General features: G+C 43.3%; 1 protein-coding gene across 1 annotated transcript in view; it reads left to right on the top strand.

The window, feature by feature from the left end:
- Window positions 1-3,315: 3,315 nt before the first annotated feature.
- PARP12 (poly(ADP-ribose) polymerase family member 12) overlaps window positions 3,316-25,623 on the top strand; it is a 38,624-nt gene continuing 16,316 nt past the window's right edge. Inside the window, exons 1-5 of the mRNA XM_054563869.1 lie at window positions 3,316-3,671; window positions 7,962-8,097; window positions 10,825-11,101; window positions 12,998-13,099; window positions 18,879-19,002. Coding sequence (XP_054419844.1) covers window positions 3,343-3,671; window positions 7,962-8,097; window positions 10,825-11,101; window positions 12,998-13,099; window positions 18,879-19,002 — 968 coding nt within the window. The 5' untranslated portion in view covers window positions 3,316-3,342. The remainder of the gene's footprint in view (window positions 3,672-7,961; window positions 8,098-10,824; window positions 11,102-12,997; window positions 13,100-18,878; window positions 19,003-25,623) is intronic.

Here is a 25,623-nt window from a genome sequence, read left to right as displayed (position 1 = left end):
TTTCACTTTTAAGCTTTTTGGTTAGTTTATTGTTTGCTCCAATTGCTATCCATTGCCTCCATCAGTCATGATGTTAAAACATTTAAATGGTAAACAACCTATTGTTACCAGAGAAACCCTGGTTCCTCGTGCCAACACAGTAAAGAATTACAGGTCAGTGAGCCTATTAGCGTGCAAAGTTCATTAGTGAACGGGAGAGCAAAAGCAAGGGTGGCTGGAGCAAGAGTGGCAAAAACAGGGATGGCCAAAGGCCTGGGTGGGCAGCACCCAGGTAGCCAGAGGCTGGGTGGCCAAAAAGGGGTGGCCAAGCGCCTAGTGGCCAGAGGTCCCGCCCAACCCTCTGTGCAGCAAGAGAGCAAAGAGCCAAGAGAAGAGGCCAAGAGAGCAAGTTCTTTGTTCAGAGGACTTATACAGTGGTGGGGTGGAGGTGAAGAAGTTACATTTTGGTTGGTGGGTAAAGGTGGTGCCAGCCTTCTGTGGAGATGTAACTGCCTAAATGTAGGTCTGGGTGGAGGGGCCTCTGTTAGCCCAAATCCTTATCTTGTTCAAGACTTTATTCATTTTGCATATGACAGGAGGCAGGCAGTTAACCAAAGTTGTTTATGGGCTTTTTCTTTTGGGCACTGTAGTCCCCCTCCCCTTCCCCCTTCCAGGCCTTGGGATGAATAGACAGTCTCAAGGTTTTCCTTTTCCCAGCCAGTGGAGATGATACACACAGACTTTCAAGGGCTCCCTCACCTCCTGCACTATCATAGTTCACTTGTTTGGGACGCCTGCCAGCCTTATCAGACCAGGTTCAGAATGACTGTGTTATGGGTGAGCCTTTGCTTTTAGATCCTTGTACTAAGTTCTTCGTTAGATTGCAATGGCAAGGACCCAGCCTTTATTTCCCTTCTGGCCACCCATTCCTAGCTGCTATCTAAGTGTTAAATGGTGTTACTTGGCAACCAGGACACTAGCGGCTGGCCAGCAACACTAGCTCGGTCTCAGGATTCCTCCTATGCTATCTCCTGCAACACTATGGGGAGAAGCCATTAGGGCTGGGCTAGTTCGAGCGAGGTGGGGTAAATCCAGGCTTTTCAGGAAGTCATCCAGGGGACAACTAAACAGGTCAAATAATGACTTATTTGGCATGGAGGCTTTGAAAGAGCTGCAGCTCTTTTCTGCTCTGTCTGGTACAGATACCAGGAATGTAGGCTGCTAATTTTCAAGGCTGCGGGGAGCTGGAGAGGAGGAGGTAGAACTAGAATAAATTAGAATGCTACAAAGCTTGATGTTCTTACTTAGATTCAGTGGTTTTTCTTTTCTTTCTCCTTTTTTAAAATCCTCTTCCAACTGGGGACAGAACCCACAGCCTGGCATGCGCCCTGACTGGGAATCGAACTGGCAACCTTTCAGTTTACGGGAGGATGCTCCAACCAACTGAGCCACACTGGGCAGAGCTCAGCTGTTTTTCTTGACTAAATGCTAAATGAGTTCCTGCAGGACTGGTTAATTTACAGAGCTCTGAAAACATTAATTCTGACCATTTTTGCCAGTTTTTCATTGTTTGTATGGAAGGGAAAACTTTCTGAGGTCCTTACTCCAGCACTTTCACTGACATCACCCTTCCTTTCTTTTTACAAAATATTATTTTATTGTACAATATTAAAGCCACAATTAAAAATTAAAAGTTTTAACAAAAAATTAATTTTTCCACACAAGTTAAAAAAATTCAAAGAGAAAAATTGCCTCTCATCCCATCCCCTAATTTATTTCATTTTTAAAAAATGAAAAAAAAGATTTTATTTATTTTTAGAGAGGGGAAAGGAGGGAGGAAGAGGAAGAGAAACCTCAATGTGTGGTTGCCTCTCCTGTGTCCCCTTCTGGGGACCTGGCCTGCAACCCAGGCATGTGCCCTGACTGGGAATCGAACCACTGACCCTTTGGTTCGCAGGCCTGCACTCAATCCACTGATCTTCTCCAGCCAGGGCCCCTAATTTATTTCTCTCTGTCCATGTTATTGTCTACTCTTCGTCCACACACTTAATAGATTTTTACATTTTGTTAGTAGTAGTATAGAATTTTATGTTCAAGTTAATATAATGCTGTTTTTTCACCACGATCTGTCCACCCCTCACTTTCTTTTTTTCTACTATCCTAGTACCTCCGGCCCACTCCCTACAACCAACGTTAATGCAAACAGCGGTGTTTGTCTTCCTCAGTCTTCTCCAGGCTAATTAAAAAATCTCTCTCCACATTCACACACAAACGGGATTCTCTTTTCGCTCTCGATTTCGCCGCCTCTACACAGCTTTCTTTTCTCACTTAACACAGACAGAATGGGTCTTTCTCTGTCAATAGACGGAGATTTAATACATGGTTGTTCAGGCCGGCTAACCTTGTGGATAATGATCAACCCTTGTACCCAGTACCCAACCTCCCCAACGTAAACATTTGGGTACATAACTTTGGTCCTGTTCCTTTTAGTTCCAGAAGATTCTCTGAGGAAGGATTGCTGGGTCAAAGGTCACACACGGAAAATGTTAATAGCCATTTTCCGACTTTGCCTAAAGTTTCCAAAAAGTCACTTCCATCCTTAACATTTCTCTATGTTTGGAACAGTCGCTCACAATTTATTCACTCTTTATTCGGCAAAGGTGCGGAGACACGTTCTGATTTTTTTAAACAATATACTCTTTTGTGTTTAAAACGGGGGTTTCGCCTCCAAAACTGAGGCGAAAGGAACGCTTCGTCCCCTTCGCATTTGGAGTGATAGTTTTCTGCTGGGCCGGGGCCCAGGGTCGGCGTCGCGTCGACGTAAGCCGTCCGGACCGCGCAGGTCGACGTCGGAGCCGGTTTCTGCCGGTTTCCCAGGGGGCGTCGCAGCCCACTCGCCTGACGCGCGGGGGCACAGAAGCTCTGGAGCTGGCGGCAGCGCGATTCCCGCACGCGCCGGCTTCCGGGGAGGCGGCAGCGCGAGCTCCCGGGCGTCGCTCCTGCGGCCCCGAGGTGAAGGGCTTCGTGTGGCGCGTTTCCTCCCATCGTCCCGAGAGCCGCTCCGAGGTCCCCGTGTATCGTCCGGGCCGCCGTCAGATCGCTTGCGGCCTCCCGACGGAAAAGATGTTTTCCTGGTCGGGCTGGGCGGCTGCCTCAGCAGGGGGCGCAGAGGCCGGAAGGCACCCAGCCCCACTCAGCTGCGGGCCCGTGGGCGTGGCGAGGCAACAGAGATTCTCCCTTCCTTCGGGCCCAGGCAGCTTTCGGTTTCGTTTCCCTCTGGCGTCTCCACCTTTCGGCGTCCGCCCGGCTAGCGGGCAGTCCGACGGGCCGTGCGACCCCATCGCCGCCGCCGCGGCCTTGACCATGGCCAAGGCCGCCGCCCTCGCCGAGGTGACCCAGGTGCTGTGCGCGGCCGGGGGCGCCTTGGAGCTGGAGGAGCTGCGGCGCCGCCTGCAACACGGCGTCGGTGCGGACAAGCTGGAGCGGCTGCTGCGGGAGGGCCGGCGCTTTGCGGTGGCGACGCGGGCGAGAGGCGCGGCCGCTGCCTCAGGCTCCGAGCGGGTGGTGGTGGCCATCTCGGCGCTGCGCCTGTGTCGCGGCCGGGGCGTCAAGACCACCTGCACGGGGCTCTGCGGGGAGCTGCACTTCTGCAAGTACCTGGTCCTGGGGGCCTGCAAGTTCGTCAAGAGCGGGTAAGGCGCCGCGCGGCTCGACGGCGGGCCCCAGGTGTCGGGCGGGATGAGGACCCCGGGCGCCTTGCCTCCCGGCCCGCTTTGAGCCCTTTTTAAAGTTTGGGGAGGCGATTTGGTGGCCGTTCCCCCTTGTCAGCGAACGTTTAGTGAGCACCCACTGAATACCTGGCACTGTGGGAGGGAGGGACTCGGCGGAGCCGAGCAAGGAAGGCTCCTGCCAGCTGAGCGACTGGGAGGCAGGGGCGACCTGGGTGTGGCCGCGGCGGGGCGAGTGCGGGGCTGGGCTCGGGAGGGAAGGACTCTGAAGTAAAGGGGCCGCGTTTGGCCTTTCGGCTCCCCCACGACGTCCCGTCTGCAGAGCTTTGAGGGCCACGCCACCGCCCCCGGCGGCTCCCTCAGCCCCGCAGCCGGTAGAGGCTTCAGTGGCATTTGGAGTAAAATGCAAGTTCCCCACCGGCGTCCCCGCGGCCCCTGAGGAACTGGCTCCGGCCCCCCCGCCCCCCGCCGAGTGCCCTTTGGTTTCTGGAACACTCCCAGCCTTTGCTCTCGGCTGGCCTTCGCTCTGCGTGGAACGCGAGTCCGGGTTTGCCCCGTGAATCCTCCTGGCCTTCGCTGCAAAATCACTTGTATTTTCTGAGCCCCTTCCTCCCTCTCCCTGACAACATCCTGGTTTCTTTTCTCCTAGCACCTACCCACCCCCCGCCCCGCGGCAGGGCGGAAACGACCGACCGTGGAGGCTCGCCCTCTGGGCCCTGGCCGGTGGTCTCCCGCGCTGCCTGGGCAGGTGCTCAGGGAGGTGGGTGGGCTAGGTTTGCGCTAAACTAAAGAGTTTGGACCCGAAGGGGATAGGAAACTGTGAAATGGCAGGAGAGAGCAGCCACCACGTCTGCTTCTTCGTGTGGATTCTGATTTATAGGAGGGACCTGTTGGAAATCAGTCCAGTCATCTAAAAGAATTAATCCCTCCCTCCCTCCCTTCCCTTTTCTTCCCTTCTCTTCCCTTCTCTTCCCTTCCACACAGTAGACACTTCTTGCTCATGTCAGGTCCAGTACTAACCCATGATCCGTGCAGTTATTCAGGGACACAGGCTGGCTGACCTGGACTCTGCTCTCCTTAGCCTGTGGCTCTCAAGGCCGTTCTGGCTACCTGGTTCTAGGAAGCAGGTGGAGAAGATGAACAGTAGAGGGTTTGAGAGAGGTTTTCATGGGTCAGATCTAGAAGTGGCAGGCATTCGCCCACCTGCATCCGCTGGACGACCTAGGTGGGGAAGTGGGGCTGGGGAATGGGGTCTCTGTGAAGCAGCTGCCCAGAAGTATCTAGATTAGAATATGCCAAGGCCCAGGTAGGGCCTTAAGGAGAAGGGATGAATGTGAGAAAAATTTGGAGAGCTGGGGAGTTGTTGAGAGTGTAGTGACAATATGAGAGAGGCGATGGCTCAGTTCTCAGTTTTGTTGACTGAGAGACGACTCTTACTTCCCTTTCTTACTGGCTGAGAGAGCAGGAGGGGATTTTGTTTTGAAGTGTGCCCAGGGGTCTGAAGCTTGAGGGGACGGCCAGGGCCCTGATTGCCTGGTGTGGGAGCCGTGTGGGCTGTGACTCCAGAAGTGGGTCAGATCTAAGGTGGGTCAGAGGGTGGAACGCTGAGGAAATGGGCCTTGAGATACTGGTGGAGAAGAGGCACCTTAGGGGAGAATGAGGAGCGGCTGCTGCAGCGGAAGGCAGGCACAATAAATGGTGGATGGATGGGTCTACTATGGGGATAATTGATGGATCTTGTTAATGCTAATGTCTGTATTTGGTAAGATAAAGATGGCACCCTCTTCTTAGGCTACTTCCCAAAATTTGGGGTTACTTGTCTTGGAAATTTGGACATCTGGTATTTACTGGCCTAGATGATTCTGAGTTTTTCTTTTTTACTAAATTTATTGGGGCGACAGTGGTTAATAGAACCACACAGGTTTCAAGTGTGCAGCTCAACATTATCACCTGCATGTTGCTCACTGCCCAAAGTCAAGTCTCTTTGGGCCTCCATTTATCCCCTCTTTGTCCTCTTCCCACATCTCCCCACCCCCTTTTCCTCTGATAGTCACCATACTGTTGCCTGTGCCTGTGTTATTTTTTTTGCTTAATCCCTTCACCTTTTTCATCCAGCCCCCGCCCCCCCCCCCGCCAGCTAGCTGACAGTCTGTTCTATATATCTATGCTTCTGTTTTTATTTTGTTTGTTAGATTATTTTGTTCATTATATTCTATATCTTTATTCTTCACCTTTCTCTTTTCCTTGAGGTTCTCACAAGAATTTCTTGCACCTTCCTTCTCAGACTGTTTCTGGGTTGTGTAGGGAGAGTATTTGTGGTTGGTTTTATTTTCTATGCTTGTCCTGCAACTCTAATGATCTTCCTGAAGTGCAGGTTGACTTTTTCAGAAATAGATTCTCACTGCCTCTTTTGCTCATTGGTGACATCTGGGAAGGGTCCCCAGTCCCTGACTTCCACCTTGTGCTTGTGGAGGTGGGTGGGGCGCAGTGAGCACTGTGGCCAAGTCCGAAGACAAACCTACTTTTTTCCAGCCCTGCCTCTGCTCCTTGCTAGCTGGGTGATCTTGGGCAAATTACTTTATATCTGAGCCTCAGTTCCATCAGCTGCAAAATGGGGATAATAATACCACCTACCTCATAGAGTTTTTGAGGACTAGATTAATTAACTCGTAAAATGTTTGGGCAATGCCTGGTGCATTGTAAATGCTTAAGAAGTTTTAGTAGCCATGATTATAATGATTAGATAGATTTGGCTCTGGCAGCTTTGATTATTAGCTTCTCTGCCTGGAATGCTCTTTCCTTCTCCTTGCCTGGATCCTCCTCAACCCTAATAATTTGGCTCAGGCCCTCTCTCATTTGCTTCTCCACTTCTGTCAGGCTCAGGTGCCCCTCCTCTCCATACTGATGTATTCTGAACACAGCTGACCTTGCACTTTCCACTCCATTTTAGAGTAACCTTTATGTCTTTCACCCCCACTAGATGAGAGAAAGTGAGGAATCAGGATGACTACAAAGTTTTTGATGTGTACTGTAGAAGAGGGAAACTGCCTTTTACTGAGATGGTGGAGGTTTGGGGAAGTTGGATCAGGGGTTCAGTTTTCTTTTGAGATGCTTACAATAAGCATGATGTATGAGTTAAGGCAGTGCTTGAGTCAAGTAAATGGTATTTGCCTGGCTTTTCTGGATTATGTTGCCCCGGGCAGTCAGTTTTAGTATTTGGGTCACTGGGGTGTGGTGCCAGTGCCTGGCCCACAATAAGTGTTTAACAAGAGCTTATTGATTGAAAACATGGAGGAAGGAGGAGAAAAGGCTGGGCCTCAGGGGTGTGTTTGTGTTAGCGCTTATAAACATAAAGCAGTGGTCCCCAATCTTTTTGGCACCAGGAACCTGTTTCATGAAAGACAGTTTTTCCATAGGCCAGGAGGTTTCAGAATGGTTTCTTTCTGAGGGTTTCAGAATGGGGGATGGTTTCAACATGACTCAAAGACATTAGGTTCAAGCTCACCTCCTGCTGTGTGGCCAGGTGTCTAGGCTCCTCACAAGCCCAACAGGTACTGGTCCACTGCGAGGAGGTGGAGTCCCTTGCCTTAAGGCATCTATATTCATTTATTCAGCCACTGTTTAAGTATCCAATGACTGGTATGTTACGACTCTTCTTTGGCAAATGGCCATGTCATTCTCATCAGATACTTGCTGAGAGATGCTATTCTGGGTTCTAGAATTCATAAGTTACCATCTTTTTCTTTGTAAATAAGTTTTATGTTTAATCATCACATAGGCATGCTGGTTTTTCTCCCGTGCTTTAAACAATGTAAGGAACTATTCTTGTAAAATTATCTTAAAGACTGATTTCACCAGCTGTATTAGTTTGATCATGCTGCCATAACAAGTTACCACAGATTGGGTGGCTTAAACAACTAGAAGTTTATTTTCTCACAGTCCTGGAGGCTAGAAGTTAGATATCAAAGGTTGTTTCTTCTGAGGCTGCTCTTGGCTTACAGATGGCCACCTTCTACCTGTATCCTCATATTGTCTTCCCTTTGTGTGAGTCTGTGTCCTAATCCCCTCTTCTTATAAGGATACCAGTCAGATATAATTTGTTCCCCTCCAATAACCCCATTTTAATTTTAAAATCACTCCAAAGACTCTTGCCTCCAAATACAGTTACTTTTAAGGTGCTAGGGTTTAGGACTTCAACATAAGAGTTTTGTGGCGACAGAGTTCATTTGTGATACCAGCTGTTCTCCTCTGCAGGAAAAACTGTAGGAACAGTCACAGCTTGACAACTGACCACAACATGAGTGTGCTGAAAACTCACGGCGTCGACCACCTCAGCTACAGTGAGCTCTGCCAGCTCTTGTTTCAGAATGACCCCTGGCTCTTGCCGGAGGTAAGTGCCAGGACCAGGTAGACATGTGAGCAGGGAATTGGAGAGAGGGCAGAAAGCTGGAAGATTGGAAATATTATGGCAGAAGTGAAGCCATGGCCCCCATCGTGATCACTGGGGTCCTCCTGGAGGAAACCTAGATTGTATTCCCAGCTCTGTGACGTTGGGCTAACGTCCCTTGAAGCCTCCTTTCCTTCTGTATCAGTTGGGCTTGTGCCTTCTTTCCAGGGCTTCTTTCAGGTTGGGGGATCCTGTTTGGCCAGTGGCTTTGGCAAGATGTAATTAATGCAGCTGAGGGGATGAAACACCAGCCAGCCCCTCCCTGTCTAGCAGGACTTGGAACCATACAGGTATCACTGGACCCAGTTGGGTCTGTGAAGATTTGTAGGGCTTTTGACCTGCAGATGATGTGCTACCTACTAATTCAGTTGCACGTAGGATTTTGAACTTTAGGTGATGTGAATTCTCATGTTGCATTTAAGGTAACCACTTGTTTCAAAGCTCACTGCCAGTGGCTATGTATGACTTTGGATCTTCCTAGAAACAGTCACCAAGATGGGATTAGAAGTGTAAGATTTATTAGGGGGTGAGCAGAAAAACTTGGGGTGAGCCTCAGGCAGTGATGCCAGTCTGACATCTGTGGCAGGAGAGGGAGAAGGAAGGGAACTGGGCAGAGAGTTATCCTGACTATAACCCATTTCCAAGAAAGCTTCTGCTGGGCCAACAGGCAGTTCTCAGATAAAGACTTAGCTGTTGGAGATGGCCTGCGCCTCCCCACGATGGCATGCTCCATTGTTGGCTGAGAGCATCTCACAGGAGTGTGGCCTCTATCAGTAAGGTAGTGGCTCCAGAGGGTAGCAGCTGGGCTGGGAGTTAGCTTTGCTCTGCAGCACATCTCAGCAGTGCCTTCTGTGGTCAGCCAGGTTACATGGGGTGCTCTGACACTGTTCCTGCAATGAGGAAACAGAAATTAGATTGGCATATTTTAACAAAAACACTTCTATATTATTCAGTTAAAATCATCGATTTGAGAAAGGTGCTGCATAGCATAGTGACTGGCACGTAATAGGCAATAACTTTTTTCTTTTGCCTTTCGAAAATTAGTATTAATTCAGCTAACCTTCATTGAATATCTTCTATGGGTCAGGCATGGGTGATAGGAGACAAAAGTCCCTCTTCTGCCTTTCCAGGAGGCGTGTTTCCCGGGTCAGACAGACAAGTCAGCAGATAATCAAAGTGCTGTTTCAGATGCTCTAATAGAAGTCAGTGCCCTGGTCTTGGAGGCATAGTTGGGTGCTGGGGAGAGTGTCCTGGAGTAGATGCTGCCTGTACTCGTAGCTGAAGGATGACTGAAGGATGAAGGTCTGAGAAGAGGGAGACAGACCAAGGAGGGAACTTGACATGGTCAGGAGACAGCATGTGGATCAGCACAACCTGGATATAGGGTTGAAGAAAAAGAAATGGGTGGGCAGAGGCTCATCCATGCAGCCTTCTGTGTCACAGGGAGGGAATGCGCAGGTGGTGGGGAGGTTTGTGCTTGCAGAGCGGGCATTCATGTTTTGGAGAGATCATCTTGTCTGTAGTGTGAAAAATGAATCAGAAGGTGATCAGTCTGGAGAGTATAGCTTCTGTGTGCTTGGGTGTATAGGTTGGTTCAGAACACAGTGACAGCAAATGGGAGCTGAGACCATAAACTCGGACCCGGTGCAGCATTTGCGTCTGGACCTCTGCTCTCAGGCCAGGCCCCTTATCAGATGACCAGTTGGAGGCCATCACCATGAATTGAGCACCCACTGTGTTCCAGGCATTATATTAGGCACTTTGTGTATTTCCCATTTAATCCTCACAATGGCCCAGCAACATACATAGGATTATTCCCATTTTTATGTATTGAAAAACTGAATCTCAGAGCTTGTGAGTGGCTTACCTGAGGAAGCTTGTATGTGGCAGAATCACTGTTAAGGTGCATCCTTCTCTGGCCTTTCCCTTTGGGGCTTCTGTTCCTAGAGTGGGGTCCCTGCTGAATCTTGTTCAGTGTAATACCTATGAATTGTGTGGGTGGGCCTTTAGTGGTCTCTGGCCCAGTTTACATCTCCAGGAATTTAGAGTGTACAGAAGGAGCAGTTGATTGAAGTTCAAGTCCCAGTTTTGCCAACAACCCAGTTCAACAGTCATTGTATGTTCCAGATGTGGTAGATTGCCCTGTGATCTAGGACAAGCCAGTTAATGTTGCTGAGTCTGTTTGCTCCCATGAGGAATAAAGGGCTGTATGTGGTCTTCTCTAAGATACCTGAAACCCTCAGAGCCTCTTTGACCCTGAGTTGTAGAACAAAGAGTTGGGAGAAACTGGGGCCTGAGTAGGGGAGAACTGGTGAAATCAGGAAGAGAAGGGTGTAGGTAGAGTGTAAAGGTTGTTAGGAGCTATTATGCAATTTACGTTAAAATGTCTCCTGTGAAGGAGCAGCTCTTATCAGTTTGAAGTTCTTTGGATTTTCCCAGTGGTGGGGCTTGTTCTGAGCAGTGTGCTGTCCACTCAGTTTCCATTTTAGCTAAGGGCGTATGTTAACAGTCATCCCTCTAGAGTGGGGGATATTCTCAGTGCTGTGCGGCTTATGAGGGTGATGGAATCACAGCAGTGGCTAGGTCTTTCAACCAGTAGACTGGTCAGTAGGGAGATGGTGTTATGTGAGGTCTTACTAAACTGCTGTTTTTTTCCTTCTCTGTCAACAGATCTGCCTTCACTACAACAAAGGAGATGGACTCCATGGCGCTTGTGCCTTTCAGGAGAAATGTAGCAAACTCCATGTCTGCCAGTATTTTTTACAGGGTGAATGCAAATTTGGCAAAGGCTGTAAGAGATCTCATAATCTCTCTAATCCTGAGAATCTGGAAAAACTGCAGAAGTTGGGCATGAGCTCAGACTTGGTGCCCAGACTGCCTTCCATTTATAGAAATGCTCATGACATCAAGAACTGGAGCTCTGTCCCAGGCTCACCGAAGACTTCTGGTAAGGCCCTGGGCTGGAGCTTCTGGATTCCAGGTGGCCCTTAAATTGAATGTGTGACTTTGTATAAGTCTGTGCTTTGTTTAGGAAAATGCTATTAGTGATCCCTTTCTAACTAGTAGGGGTTGTGAAGATGAGTTGAAATCATGGCTGTAAACAAGACAATCAAGAAAAATGCCAGTTGGTATTGACAGTGAATGATTCTATTGGGCTTGATCTGCACTGAGATGGGAGACTGCATCTCTGTGCAGTCGTTCCTCTGCCCCCTGGAGAGCTTGCCTGTCAATGTAGGACCCCAAGGTTAAGAATGCCCTGCTTCACAACTCTAGGGGCATCCTTTGCATTACATTCTGTTTTGATTTTTTTAAAAGTGGGTGCACAAGGTATAGTTTAATGCTGGTCCTCTTTTTGATAAAAATTAAGTGGAATTTTTTTTTTAGTCATGGTAAAACTGCTCATCTCTGTTACCTGGGCAGTGCCTGGCTCACAGTAGGCACTCAGACATTTGTTGAATGAATGAATGAGCATGCTAGGATAATTGTTATTTTTTTAAAAGGAATGTCAGGCTTACAGACAGGTACATGAGGGAATTCTGAGCAGAGATTGCTTCTGTAAGCATTTCTTGAGTACCTGTTGTGTGGGAAATGACTAACTTGATCCCTCACAGAGGTTAGGATTCATTGGTATCCCTTGCATTTCACAGTATTGGCCATTGGCTGGTCATTCTGGTTATCCATTGTTTCATTTAACAAATTTTAGAGATTGCTGTGTGGTAGTCACTGTCCTGGGCCCTGGTTAGATGTTGGCAACTGTGAGACATGGCTCCTCCCAGTGATGCACAGTCAAACCCACTTGTTAGCTGTAGTGATATTTGATTTTTAAAAGTCTCCCTTTATAAAATATTAGGTGTCAGGACTACCAGCAGATAAACTTATCACACCAATCTTATCTGATTTTTATATTTAACATTTATTCTTGATATATATTTTTGTACATTTTCTTTAATTCTGGTTAATTTCTTTCAGTACTAGGAAGCCTAGAAGTAGACAGGTTTTGCTTTAAATATATCTTGAAGAGTTCAGTTGGATTATGGAAGGTGACCTTCAGGACCCCACAGGGGTAGGTTTTGAGGCCCAACCTGTGAATGTCAGACAGGCCCATAAAAAGAAAAGGAAAGATGAATAACAAAATAACTAGAGAGGGTTTGCTATATGCTTGCTTATATTGTGGTGGGTGGGAAGTATTAAAAGTAACCAACTCACTTACATGCCCTTTTTATATTAAAATTATTATAATGAACCTAAAATAAATTCACATTTTATTTTGAGGGTAGGCTTTCCATTTATTCCTTTTTCCTTGGTATTGGTACCCAATTCTAATAGTTAATTAACAAGTATTTGCTATAAGAATTAAATCCAGTTTCTAAAATACAGCCCTCCATTTTTTGTCTGGTGTCATCACTGCCTTAGATACAGATGGCAGCTTATATATCTTAGATATGGATGGAATGTTAAACTTATCTCAGTGTTTGTGATGGTGGTTCTCCCCAGGTTCCACCCCTGGAGATTTTGACTGAGTCAGTTGGGGGCAGAGCCAGGCACTTCTATCTTTAAACCAGACTCCTCATGAGTTGGGTGTACAGCCAAAGCTGAGAGAAGAACTCCCATGGCATCCTATATTTGGCTTTGGGCTCCTTGGCTCCTACAAAGCAGAGAGCCCACCTGTATGTGTGAGGGTGCTTTCCTTCTAAGCATTAAAGGATTTTGTGGGTTGCTTGCCCACTTTTCTTATGCAGAGAGATGAATGAATCTTCATTTCTCTCTTTTTTCTTGTACTACTCCAACCCCATAAATGAAGCTTCCATGGAAGTTGATACATCTTTGTGATGTTTTTTTGTAGAAAGAAGAGACAGTTCCGGTTCTGTGTCCTCAACCACTACTAACCAAGAGGAGAACGATCAGATCTGCTTGTTCCATATCTGGAAAAGTTGTAGCTTTCAAGGTAAGTTTCAAGAAACCTCTTGATCCACATGTGGATGGAATGACTGCTTCTCATTCCTGGAGCTCTGTTCGGAGGCCATGCATAAAGTTCTCTTCTCATCCAGAGAAGGTAGGCCTTCTTAAACTGTGAGCTGGTGTGGCATTTGGCCAAAACAGTTCTGAAGCAGTTTTGTTGGGGAGTTGGGAATAGTAGGAATTATATGAATTTCTAAAAATCAAACGGTACGTGAATTTTGGGGGCTATGACTATTTGGTTCGTGCAGTGAGTGAACCCTTAGGCAGCTTAGCATGGCATTACAGATGTTCACAAGACACAGATACGCAGTTTAGTGGGAACAAAGATAAGTGTCCTTTATAAAGGGTAGTGGTGGACTTAGAGATGCCTTGGAAACTGGGAAGGCCCTTCCTGAGCAGGAGATACCCATGTTCACTCTTGGGGGACAAGTAATTGTTTAAGTTGGTGTTTTGTCTTTACAGTCCCTGTTTTATCAGAAGTAGCAATTCATGTGCCTATGTATGTGTTTATATTTTTACTAAACCTTTGTTTTCTTCTTACTGCTATCCTGAGCTTTGACTGAAGAATGATTCCTTCTCAAATTCCATGACTCCTCTTAAAAAACAACCACCACAACTTCTTGTTTCATTTTCAGTCTTTATAAACTACCCAAGCAATTCATGGACACTTTGACTTTGTAAAAGAGTCTAATAAAACAGAGTAAAGTCTGAAGTCCTCCTTCAGCCTTCCCCAAAGGTAAACACATGCTGTGTGGTCATGATATTTGTTTGTGTATTTTTCAACAGATGGGATCGTGTGACACATTATTTAATGTGCTTCATTTACTTAACATTGTGTCTTGGAGGTTTTTTCCATGTTAGTATGTGTAAGTCCACCTTGTTTTAATTTTAATTTAATTTTATTTTTTTAAAGACTTTATTTTCAGAGAAGGGAAGGGAGAAAGAAACGTCAATGTGTAGATGCATCTCACGCTCTCCCTACTGGGGGTCTGGCTTGCAACCCAGGCATGTGCCCTAGACTGGGAATCGAACTGGCAACCCCTTGGCTCTCAGGCCAGTGCTCAGTCCGCTGAGCCACACCATGCAGGGCTCCGCCTTGTTTTTAAAAACAATTGTGTGGTATTTGATTGAGTGATGTTCCATTGAACATCTGAGCACACATGTGCATTTCCATAGATAGATTCCTGGAACTGGAATGCCAAATCAAGGAATATGTGCCATAGATGCATATATGTGAATTTTAAAAATCAACACTGAGATCTAATTACCATACAATAAAATGCACCCATTTTATGTGTACACTCTTGAGTTTTGGTAAATGGCCCATGTAGCCATCACCATAATCTAGATATGGAACTGTTCCCGCATTCCAAAAATTTACTTATGCCCCTTTACAGTTAACCGTCACTCCTCAATTACCGACCCCAGGAAATCCCTGATCTACTTTTTGTTGCTGTAGGTTAGATTTGCCTTTTCTAGCATTTCATATAAACAGAATCATACAGCGTGTATTCTTCTATGCCGTCTTCTCTCACTCAGCATTTTTTTGAGGTTTGGTCATTCTGGAATATCCATAGTGTATCCCTTTTTATTGTTGAGTAGTGTTTCATTGCATGGATTGACTACAGTTTGTTTATCCATTCAGATATTGATGAACATTTGGGTTGTTACCTGTTTTTGGCTTTTGACAAATAAAGCTATAAATTTTCATGTACAAGCTTTATGTGGATATATGTTTCTGCTTTGGTAAAGACCTGGAAGTGGAATTATGGGATCATGTGATAAATGTGTGTTTAACTTTATGAAACACTGCCAAACTGTTTTCCAAAGTAAACATACTATTTTACCTGCCCACCAGCAATGTATGAGCATTCCAGTTGTTCTGCATCTTTGCCAACACTCGGTATTGTCAGCCATTTAAATTTTAACCATTCTAATAAATGAGTAATAATAGCTCACTGTAGTTTTAATTTGCATTTCCCTGATAATGAATGATATTTAACATTTATTTTCATGTGCTTATTGGCCATTTGTATCTTCTGTGAAGTATCTATTTAAATCTTTTGCTTCTTTTTTTTTATATAACTGCTTTATTGAGATTTTGAGTATAATTCACATACCATACAATTCACCTATTTAATAGTTTTTAATGTAGTCAAAAAATTGTGCAGCCATTTATCAGAGCCAATATTAAAACATTTCATCACTGCTGAAGAAACCCTGTAACCATTAGCAGTCACTCCCATCCTCCCCTCCCCTCAAGCTTCTTGCAACAATAGATTTACATTCTATCTGTATGAATTTACCTGGATATTTCATATAAATGGAATCATTCATTATGTGGTGTTTTGTGACTTTTTGTGATTTTTATTATTTTGCTCATTTTGGGGGTGTTTGATCTCGTTACTGAGTTGCAAGAGTTGAATATTTATACAAGTTATTGTCAGATATAGGTATTAAGAATATATTCTCCCAGTCTGTTCTTCCATGTTCATTTTCTTTATGGTGTCTTTTGAAGAATATAAAATTAATATTGATAATCATTTAAATATTTTTTAATGGTTTGTGTTTTATACCTTAAAATCTTTGCTTATTTCAAGTCCACAGAAAATGTTTCTCCTATGGTTTTTTTAAAAATTAGTTTTAGAGATTAAGCATTTCTCTTTAGGTCTATTACTCTTGATCTGTTTTCTCTAATAATTATTGATTTTTCTGTTAGCCACCTGCCTATGTAATTTTTCCTTCTGTCATGGATGACTTTTTAAAGATTCTCACCTGAGGATATATTTATTGATTTTAGAGAGAGCAGAGAGGAAGGGGAGAGAGAGAGAGGGAGAGAGAAACATTGATGTCAGAAACATGTATCACCTGTCAGACCCTCGTGCCTTGACCAGGCATCAAACTTGCAACCTAGCTATGTGCCATGACCAGGGATCAGACATGCAACCTTTTGGTGTGTGAGAAGACACTCCAACCAACAGAGCCATCTGGTCAGGGCAGTGGGTGACTCTTTGTTTTCTCCTCATGTTGGTACTCAGAATAATCCATGTGCCTGTGGTGGGGGTGCTGATTCTGATGCCAGGCTTAGTGGGGAAGAGGCAGTACATCTTGCTTGGTGGGAGGCCTGGTAGGGTATATCCTAGGACTGGGGGTTTTGATGGCTCCCTCACCAGCTTCTCTCTCTGTAGCCTTTGTATCTATACTCACATGTTCCATGAGACAAATAACAAGGTTGCTGAGCACAAGCAAGGCACTGAGGGATTACCTGCTCTGGTGGGTCCCAATTACTATTGTAATTGCCTGGATGTCGTCGTGCTCCTTGTTACATTGAACTTTGAGTTGGTGAAACCTGCAGACCCTTCCCACTTCTGCAGTAGCTCTCTTCTGCATACTTCGCATGTGCTTGTCTCTCTCCTTTTTCTGTATCAGTTTGAATCTGTTTCATATTTTTAGGAATTCTTCAATAAATATAGTATTTTGATGGGATGGTTTATTGTTTTCTAGTGCTTTTGGATTTATGTTCATTGGTCTGTCATTTCAAGGGCTGTAGGGAGAAAGGGGATGTAAATACAGTTACTTTGCTGAACTGTTTGGTTTCTGTGGCTCACCTAGAAAGCCTAGACTCTGGAATGCCACAGTGAGGTGGGGGAGTGTTAGCAGAAAGGAAGGAGACAGAAAAAGGGGACAGGAGGACAGATATGGCAGAGAAGGGGCCTCATGCCTCCATCACTGAGCTGGGACTCGGCTCTTGCCAGCCACTGTGGTTGTGATGGCCCGTGTGCACCCTCCTTTCCTAGCACCTTCTGGCTCGTGAGCAGCTGTGGCTCTATGCTCAGATTAAGAACCAAAAGGCTTGAACCTGCTGTTTGACCACAATGTCTTCCCTTGGTCTTCTCAGTGAAGCATCAGCCTGAAAGGCAGTGGGTGGTGACCCTTCCCTGGAAGTATCTTCTGAAGGGGAGAGCCTTTCTTCAGGCCATCTAGGATTCACCTGTGCTGGGGTGTATAGAGGTGGTGACTGAACACTTAGATCATTTCCTTTACTGCCCCTCAGAAGAAAATAGGAAATCTTATTTGGTTGTGACCCCTGGACCACAGTTACGACCTCATCTACCCAGGCTGAGCCCTTCATTATCACTCTTATGTACACTGTAGTCAGGAGTCCAAGAGGCTCTAACTCTGGACAAGTCAGGATGTGGCTGTATCCAGCCTTGCTGAACTTGGAGGAGATTCCTTCAGTTAGGGTCTCTCCTCTTGGTCTCTGTCCTCTTAGCCAGGTGCTCTCTCCTGCCTGCTTGGCCTGGCCCCAGGCCTGGCCTTTCCCACCTTCCTCCATGGTCCTTCCACCACCACCACAGAATTTCTGGGGAAGAGTAGTATTGAGATTTACTTGAAAGAATGCTTAAAATTTTAGAATATTTTAATTATTTCCAGGCGTCAAATTAGCCAAGCTTCATTGTTATTTTGAGAGGTGAATTACAAATGTTAAAAGGACAGTTATTAAGAAATGTCTCCCTCACATCTCTTTCCCCAGTACCTAGATCTTCTCCAGAAAGTCATTATTACCAGTTCTCTTAATATTCTTTCACAGAAGTTTTAAATGTGTACAAGTGTATATGTCTAGTCTGTTTCCTTTGTACACAGGTGCACTGTGCACACTGTTAGGTCTTTTTTCACTTACCCAGAAGTTTAATTTCTTGGAATATATAATATATGTTTTGGTTCAAAATTCAAAAGATGCAAAAAACAACAGAAATCTTTCCTCATAATTCTGTTCTGGCCACCCAGTTCCTGCAAGGAATAGTATGTGCATAGATGTGTATTTAGTCAAAATATCTCCTTTTTTTTCTTTCCCCCAAAAGAGGCATTCTGCACCTTGTTGGCTGTCTTGCTACCTAATAGCATATGTCTTGGAGGCAGACCCATAGCAGGGTGCACAGAGCTTCCCATTGTTTTTCTTTCCTGTCTCTCTTTCCTCTCACAACATTCCTCTGTATGGATGTACCAGAACCTTATAGAGGATATTGAAAGGTAGGGAGAGGGTGTGGGTGGCATTCTGGGTGAGGGTTCGGTGTACATCCAGACAAAGCATACTGAAGTGCTAGGAGCGAGTGAGGCCCTGGAGAGCACAGGGAAGGTGTAGGGGGAGCAGTCAGCTGAAACCCATAGACTTGGGCCATTCATTATGTATATACCTGCAGGGGCAGAGCAGTGTAGTGTATAAAGACCTTCAGAGGTGTGGGGACATGTTGAGGAGAGGTTGAGTATGTTAGCAGCCAGAAAGACCAATGTGTACTGCAAACACTCTGCTGACCCACTTGAGGTCAAATATATCCAGGGTTGGGATGGTAGAGATAAAGCTGGTTCTGTTTTTGGTGTGATTGCCACCTGTTCACCTACCATATGAATGGCAGTAATGCATAGTCAGACTGCCACCTGCAGGTATGGAACCTTTGACCTTCTCATGATCAGCTTCTTTATTATCATGAGATGAAATACATATATAATGTAACCTGGCAACATGAACTGTTTGAAAAGTCAGTGTAATGTCCTGTTAAAAAGGGAGATATAAAAATAAAATGTATATAATAAAATTTATACTATTTCAATATCTAAGTGTTTAGATATGACTGTACTAAAAAAGACTCCCTCACAGGTTTCTATAACATTCCCAGGTCAGCACGCAGCACTACACTCTTTGAGAAACATGGGACCTAGGTCATGTTGTCTAATGCCAAAATGTCGTCTTTATATTTTTATTTTAGATAAATGCAGTAAAGTTCATTTCCATTTGCCGTATCGATGGCAGTTCTTGGATGGAGGCAGGTGGAAGGATTTGGATAAAATGGAGCTTATTGAAGAAGCATATAGCAATCCCAATAAAGACAGGTAGGAAATACATGACTTATGTCTGCTTTGTGCCTAGGCTTTTGCGTGCAATGTGGGAAGTTTAGACCCTTCAGGGTCTAGTGTTTGTGGCCTTCACAAACTCACACAGTAAGCTGCCTGGTCTGCAGATGGAAAGCTCTGGGCTGGGATCTGGAAGTTAGTCTTCATACTGGGGGTGTGGTGCCTCTGTTCTCCCATCTTCCTCTTCTTTCAGGGGGAAGCTGTGAGGGAAAGATGTGATGGTAACAAGTGAATTCTGAATTATTTGCAGTCGGGACTAATCATGTATATATATCTTTGATTGGTTCAGAAGAGTGATAGGCAATCATTTGTGAAATTTTAGCCTTTGCCTGTGAAGTCATACAGCTGGACTGCTGTTTATCCAGCCTTTAACTTTATTGTTTTTCTGTGTCCCATCACAATCACTTTACATATATATATATATGAGGTCTGTCCAGAAGGTATCCAGTCATGTAATATGAAAAATAGAGACATTTATTGAAGAAGATAAAAGAAACGTTGTACAAAGGGTAGTGACATCTCAGTCCCTTTCAAAGTAGGCACCTTGGGATCTCACACAGTTCTCCCAATCATCATCAGCTGCCCTGTCGTATTTTCCTGAATGTCATCCATGGCCTGAAATCTCTTCCTTTTCAAAGGTGATTTTAGTTTTGGGAAAAGCCAAAAGTCTCAGGGCACCAAATCTGGGCTGTGGGGAAGCTGAGTCACCTGGGTGATTTGATGTTTTGCCAAAAAACTCTGCATGAGATGTGACGCATGAGCAGGCATGCTGTCGCGATGAAGCTGCCAATCACCAGTTGCCCATAGCTGTGGCATTCTGAATCATCCAAATAGTTTCCATGGAGGAATGTTCAGGCTTAACACAAAATTTGATGCAGATTTGTTGCTCTCCCTGTTCAGTCATTTTCAATGCGACAGCCACACAGTACACAGTCTCACTCAGTGGCATCTGCCACCACCCTTGACTAGTAGAGTGAAGTCATCATTGTTCACACATGCACATTCCGGTCCACTCTCCTTGGCTGTCAGGTTATATTGATGTCACACAAACCATTCTTGTTACATTAACAATGGCTGGAATTTTTCCAGATAGACCTTGTACTGCAAAAACGATTACCACAATAAATTAACATTCATCACTGCATATAGTTATAAAAGACTTATTTCCTTGTGATGAGAACTTTTATAATCTACTCTCTTAGCAGCTAGGAAATATACCATACAGCATTGTTAACTGTAGTTATCATGTTGTACTTTATATCCCACCTAAAAAATTCTGTTTTCTCTCCACTGATGTGTAGAAATGGAACTTACATTTGTCTAATCTTGTATCTTGCAACTTTCCTAAAATATCTTAACTCAGAAGAATCTATTGTTAATATATGTGAAATATCTGTATAGTTATTTATATATTCTAGATAACCATATGTAGAAATTAATGTAATTGGTGAATACCATTTTTATTTCTTTTTCATTCTTATACAATTTATTTTGTTTTATTGCCTTATTGTAATGGCCAGGACCTCCTGTATCATGCCAAATAGAAGTGGTAATAGCAGAAATGTTATTCTTTTCATTTTTTTCCTCTAATTTTAAAAGTAGTAAATTTTAAATGTTAAAATGGTGCTCACTTAAGCATGAGTAAACATTTGGAACCTTTGGCCTTTTTAAGGAGTTCTAGTTTTATTCCTCATATGCATGGAGTATTTTTAAAATTATATATTTAAATTGAATTTTATTGAGTGCTGCTTCTGCATTCATGAGAAGCCCATGTTTTGTTAATGCAGGGAATTACATTAATTTTGTAATGTTAAGTTCACCACATACCTGGGCTTAAGTCATACTCAGTCAGGATACACTTGCTCATACACTCACACTCACACAGTGGTGAATTTGGATTGCAGGTATTTGGTTTTAAGATTTTTGCACCTATGTTTGGTAAGATTGGTTTATAATTGTTTCATATTATCTTTGCCCAGTTTTTTATCTTAAAGAAGTTTCTAACTTCCTAAAAATGACACTGGGATAGTTCCTTTTCAGTTCTTTGAAAAAAAATTATGTAAGATCAGAATTCTTTTTTTCCTTAATGAATGATGATAAGAATATCTAAGCCTAATATTTAATTAATGGGAGGATTTTAAACTGCTGTTCCAATTTCTCATCATTGGTATAGAACCAGTCAGGTTTTCTGTTTTTCCAGGAGTCAGTTTTGGTAAGTTCATTCCCAGGAGTTTGTTCACTTTATTTTCAAGCCAATTGTCATAAGGTTGCTTGTAATAGTGATAACCTCTTAGTTTCTATGGCATTTTTGCCCCTTTTACATTTCTAATATTTTCCCCTCCACTTTTTCTTGATCAATCTTGCAGACATATATTAATTTTACTAATATTTTCCTTTTTTAGAAGAACTAATTTTTGTCATTTTTTTGATTTTATATATTAGAGAAACCATGGTTTATTTCTCAGTGTATTTTAAAATTTGTTTGTTTAATTTCAAATGATTTGCATTGTGATCAGAAAGTATAGAGCATATAATAACAGATTCTTTGAATTTTGTTGTTAGTTGCTTTATGGATGTAGACATGGTCAGTTTTAGTAAACGTTCTATGTACGCTAAAAGTTTTTTGGGTGCAGTGTTATATGAAGTATATTTGTTATGTGGTTCAAATATTCTATATCCTTATTGATTTCTTTGCTGTTTTAATCAGTTACCCACAGCAGTATGATAACACTATACATTTGTCATTTTCTCCTTGTAATTTCATCAATTTTTGTGTTATTTATTAAAAACTGGAGCATTGTCCTGTTAGATTTCTGGTCAGGGCACATACCTAAGTTGTGGGTTTGGTCCCTGGTAGAGGTATATATGGAAGGCAACCAGTTGATGTTTCTCCCATCAATGTCTCTGTCTCTCTCCCTGCCCCCCTTTCTACCTCCCTATCCCTATCCCATCCTCCCCTTTAAAATCAGTAAAAGCATATCTTTGGATAGGATTTTAAAAATATTGTTGTAAAGCATATACAAGTTTAACATTTTTATCTTCATAGTAACCTAAGCCTGTTAATGTAGTAGATGCTTTTTTTATTTCTAGTAATGATTTTTGCTTCAACTTTGTTTTGTTTGCTATTTACTATGCTAGCCTATATTAGTTATTTACTGTAATTTCAAGGCTTTTTGTCATATTTTAGAACTGATTCCTGTAAACATATAACTTTTCCAGTTTGATAGTCATAGTCTTTGAATTAAAAGCTAGTTTACTTAAATTTATTGTGATTACTTATACATTTGAATTAATTTTTACTATCCATCTTGATTTTTGCTCTTTGACCTGCTTTTTCCATGTCTCTCTTCTTTTTTTGGTTTTCTCTTAGATTTTTTCCTTCATTTGATCTTTTTTTTAATCTGTTAGTTTGGAAGTTTGTATTGAATATCTCTGTTCTTTCACTTGTTACTCTAGAAATCTAAACAGATCCTTTAACTGAACAAACTTTAGTTTAATAATTTAAACTAATTTATACTTTTAATCATTCTCTCAAATTATAAAAGAATCTTGAACATTTGAATTCTGAGGTAGTTCCATTCAAACTTTTTTATTACTTATATGAATTTGGGCAAATTAGTTAACCCTCCTGTGCCTCAGTTTTCCCATATGTCAAGAAGATGAAATAATAGTTTCTGTATCATCGGGTTATTTTGAATTAATATATGTAAAACAGAACAGTGCCAGGCATATAAGATGTGTATATATGTGTTGCTTCTATTCTTTTTTTTTAATCCCAGAAATTAGAAGTTAGCATTGTTTTAATATAGTAAATATTTGTTTCAACTTACACATATATCATTTTATTTTGCGCTTAACGTTCCTTTGCCATATATTTCCTTGTGGATCATTTTCTTTAAAAAAAAAGTTTAATTTTTAGAGAGAGGAGAAGGGAGGGAGAAAGGGAGAGAAACATCCGTGTGTGAGAGAAACATCTGTTGGTTGCCTCTTGCACACTCCCAGCTGGGGACCTGGCCTGCAACATAAGCATGTGCCTTGACAGGGAGTCAAACCAGTGACCTTTCAGTTCATACGCTGGTGCTCAGTCCACTGAACCATACCAGCCAGGGCCATTTTCCTTTTTTAGTTCATCTCCTAGAAGTTGCATTACTAAGAATCTAGTGGCAAATATGTTTTTTATTTGTCTGAAAGTATCTTTATTTCATCCTCACTCTTATTTTTAAATGTTTTATTGATTATGCTATTACAGTTGTCGCATTTTTTTCCTCCCCTTTATTCCCCTCCGTCCTACACGCACCCTCCCACCAGCATCCCTTGCCCCTTAGTTCATGTCCATGGATCGCACATATAAGTTCTTTGGCTTCTCCATTTCCTGTACTATTATTCTTAACTTCCCCCTGTCTATTTTGTATGTACTATTTATGCTTCTTATTCCCTGTACCTGTTCCCTTATTCTCCCCCCTTTTCCTCCCCTCTGATAACCCTCATGTGATCTCCATTTCTGTGATTCTGTTCTGTTCTAGTTGTTTGCTTAGTTTGTTTTTGTTCTTGTTTTTAGGTTCAGTTGTTGATAGTTGTGAGTTCATTGTCATTTTACTGTTCATAGTTTTTGATCATCTTTTTCTTAGATAAGTCCCTTTAACATTTCATATAATAAGGGCTTGGTGATGATGAACTCCTTTAAATTCACCTTATCTGGGAAGCGCTTTATCTACCCTCTCATTCTAAACGATAGCTTTGCTGGGTAGAGTAATCTTGGAAGTAGATCCTGGCCTTTCATGACTTTGGATACTTCTTTCCAGCCCCTTCTTGCCTGCAAGGTTTCTTTAGAGACATCAGCTGATAGTCTTATGGGAACTCCTTTGTAGGTAACTGTCTCCTTTTCTCTTGTTGCTTTTAAGATTCTCTCCTTATCTTTAATTTTGAGTAATGTGATTATGATGTACCTTGGTGTGTGCTTCTTTCGGTCCAACTTCTTTGGGACTCTCTGAGCTTCTTGGATCTACTGGAAGTTTATTTCCTTCACCAGATTGGGGAAGTTCTTCATTATTTTTCCAAATAAGTTTTTAGTTTCTTGCTCTTCTTCTCCTTCTGGTACCCCTGTGATTCAGATGTTGGAACCTTTAAAGTTGTCCCAAAGGTTCCTAAGCCTCTCCTCATTTTTTTTGATATCTTGTTTCTTCATTCTGTTCTGATTGAATGTTTATCTCTTCCTTCTGCTCCCAGTCATTGATTTGAGTCCTCGTTTCCTTCCCTTTACTCTTGGTTCCCTGTATCTCTTTCTTTATTTCACTTAGTATAGCCTTCACTTTTTCCTCCATTTCGTGACCATAAGCAACCATTTCTTTGAGCATCCTGATTACTAGTGTTTTGAACTGTGCATCTGATAGATTGGCTCTCTCTTCATTGCTTAGTTCTGTTTTTGGAGCTTTGATCTGTTCTTTCCTTGGGCCATATTTGTCTCAGTGCACCTGTTACATTGGAAGGGGTGGAGCCTTAGGTATTTGCCAGGGTGGGGCAACCCAGATCACTGCGTGGTGACGCTGTATGTGGGGGAGGAGTCTGAGAGGGAACAGTGCCACTTGCTTGGCTCTCCACTGGCTTTCAGCCACTTCTCCTGCTACCCACAAGCAAATTGGGCCCTTCTAGTGCTGATTCCCGGTGGGTGGGTGTGTGTACACTCTAGGACCCTGTGGTTCTCTCCAACAGACTTTCCTGTGAGGCTGGGAGTTTCTCCTGCTGCCGCATCCTCCACAGGTTTTTACAGCCTAAGGTTTTGAAGCTTTATCTCCTGCGCTAGAACCCTGGGTTGCATAGTCTGTCTCCTCCTGGTTCATCCTCCTACAAATGTGGGACTTCCCAGTCCACCAGCTGTCACCTTGCCCACCTGGTCCTTCATGTGCCGTCTTGCTGTGTGTCTTTTCTGCCCTGGTTGCCCGTCTCCGCCTCTTCTACTGTGGATGAATGTTTCTTCTTTAACGCCCTGGTTGTCGGACTTCTACACAGTTTGATTTTCTGGCAGTTCTGGTTATTTTTTGTTTTTAAGTTGGCTGTTGTCCTTCTTTTGGTTGTGTGAGGAGGCAAAGTGTGTCTTCCATCTTGGCCAGGAGTCTCGTTCTCTCTCTTGAAAGAGTTTTATTGGGTATTTTCTTTCAGCTCTTTAAAGATTATCCCATTGTTTTCTGGCTTTCATTGCTTTGATTTAAAAGTTAGTTGTAAGTCTAATGTAGGTATAATAATTTCCTAGGACTGCTTTACCAGTTACTACAAACTTCGTGAGTTAAAACAACAGAAATTTATTCTGTCACAGTTCTGGAGGCTAGAAGTTAGAAATCATGGTGTCAGCAGGCCCATACTTAAACAATAAACACTCAGCATACATAAATATTGTTATATTGGGGTATGGATTTCCCTTTCTTGCTAGCTCAGTAGTGCATTAAAAATTTTTTTTACCTAGCATTTTCTCTGTAGTGAAAGGAATGTTGTGATGAGTTTCCCATTTTACCTTGATTTTATTATTTTTGAATGGCAAAATGGATCTTAAAAAGCAGTCCTTCCCTCCCTCCTTGGAAACATTTTTTTAAATGTGTGTGTCATGTT

Source organism: Pteronotus mesoamericanus, unplaced genomic scaffold, assembly GCF_021234165.1.
Source record: "Pteronotus mesoamericanus isolate MK-2021 breed Mesoamerican mustached bat unplaced genomic scaffold, CSHL_Meso_final scaffold_85, whole genome shotgun sequence".
Classification (NCBI taxonomy): Eukaryota; Metazoa; Chordata; class Mammalia; order Chiroptera; family Mormoopidae; genus Pteronotus; species Pteronotus mesoamericanus.
The sequence above is the reverse complement of the archived record's forward strand: the minus strand, read 5'-3'. Positions and strand labels throughout refer to the sequence as shown.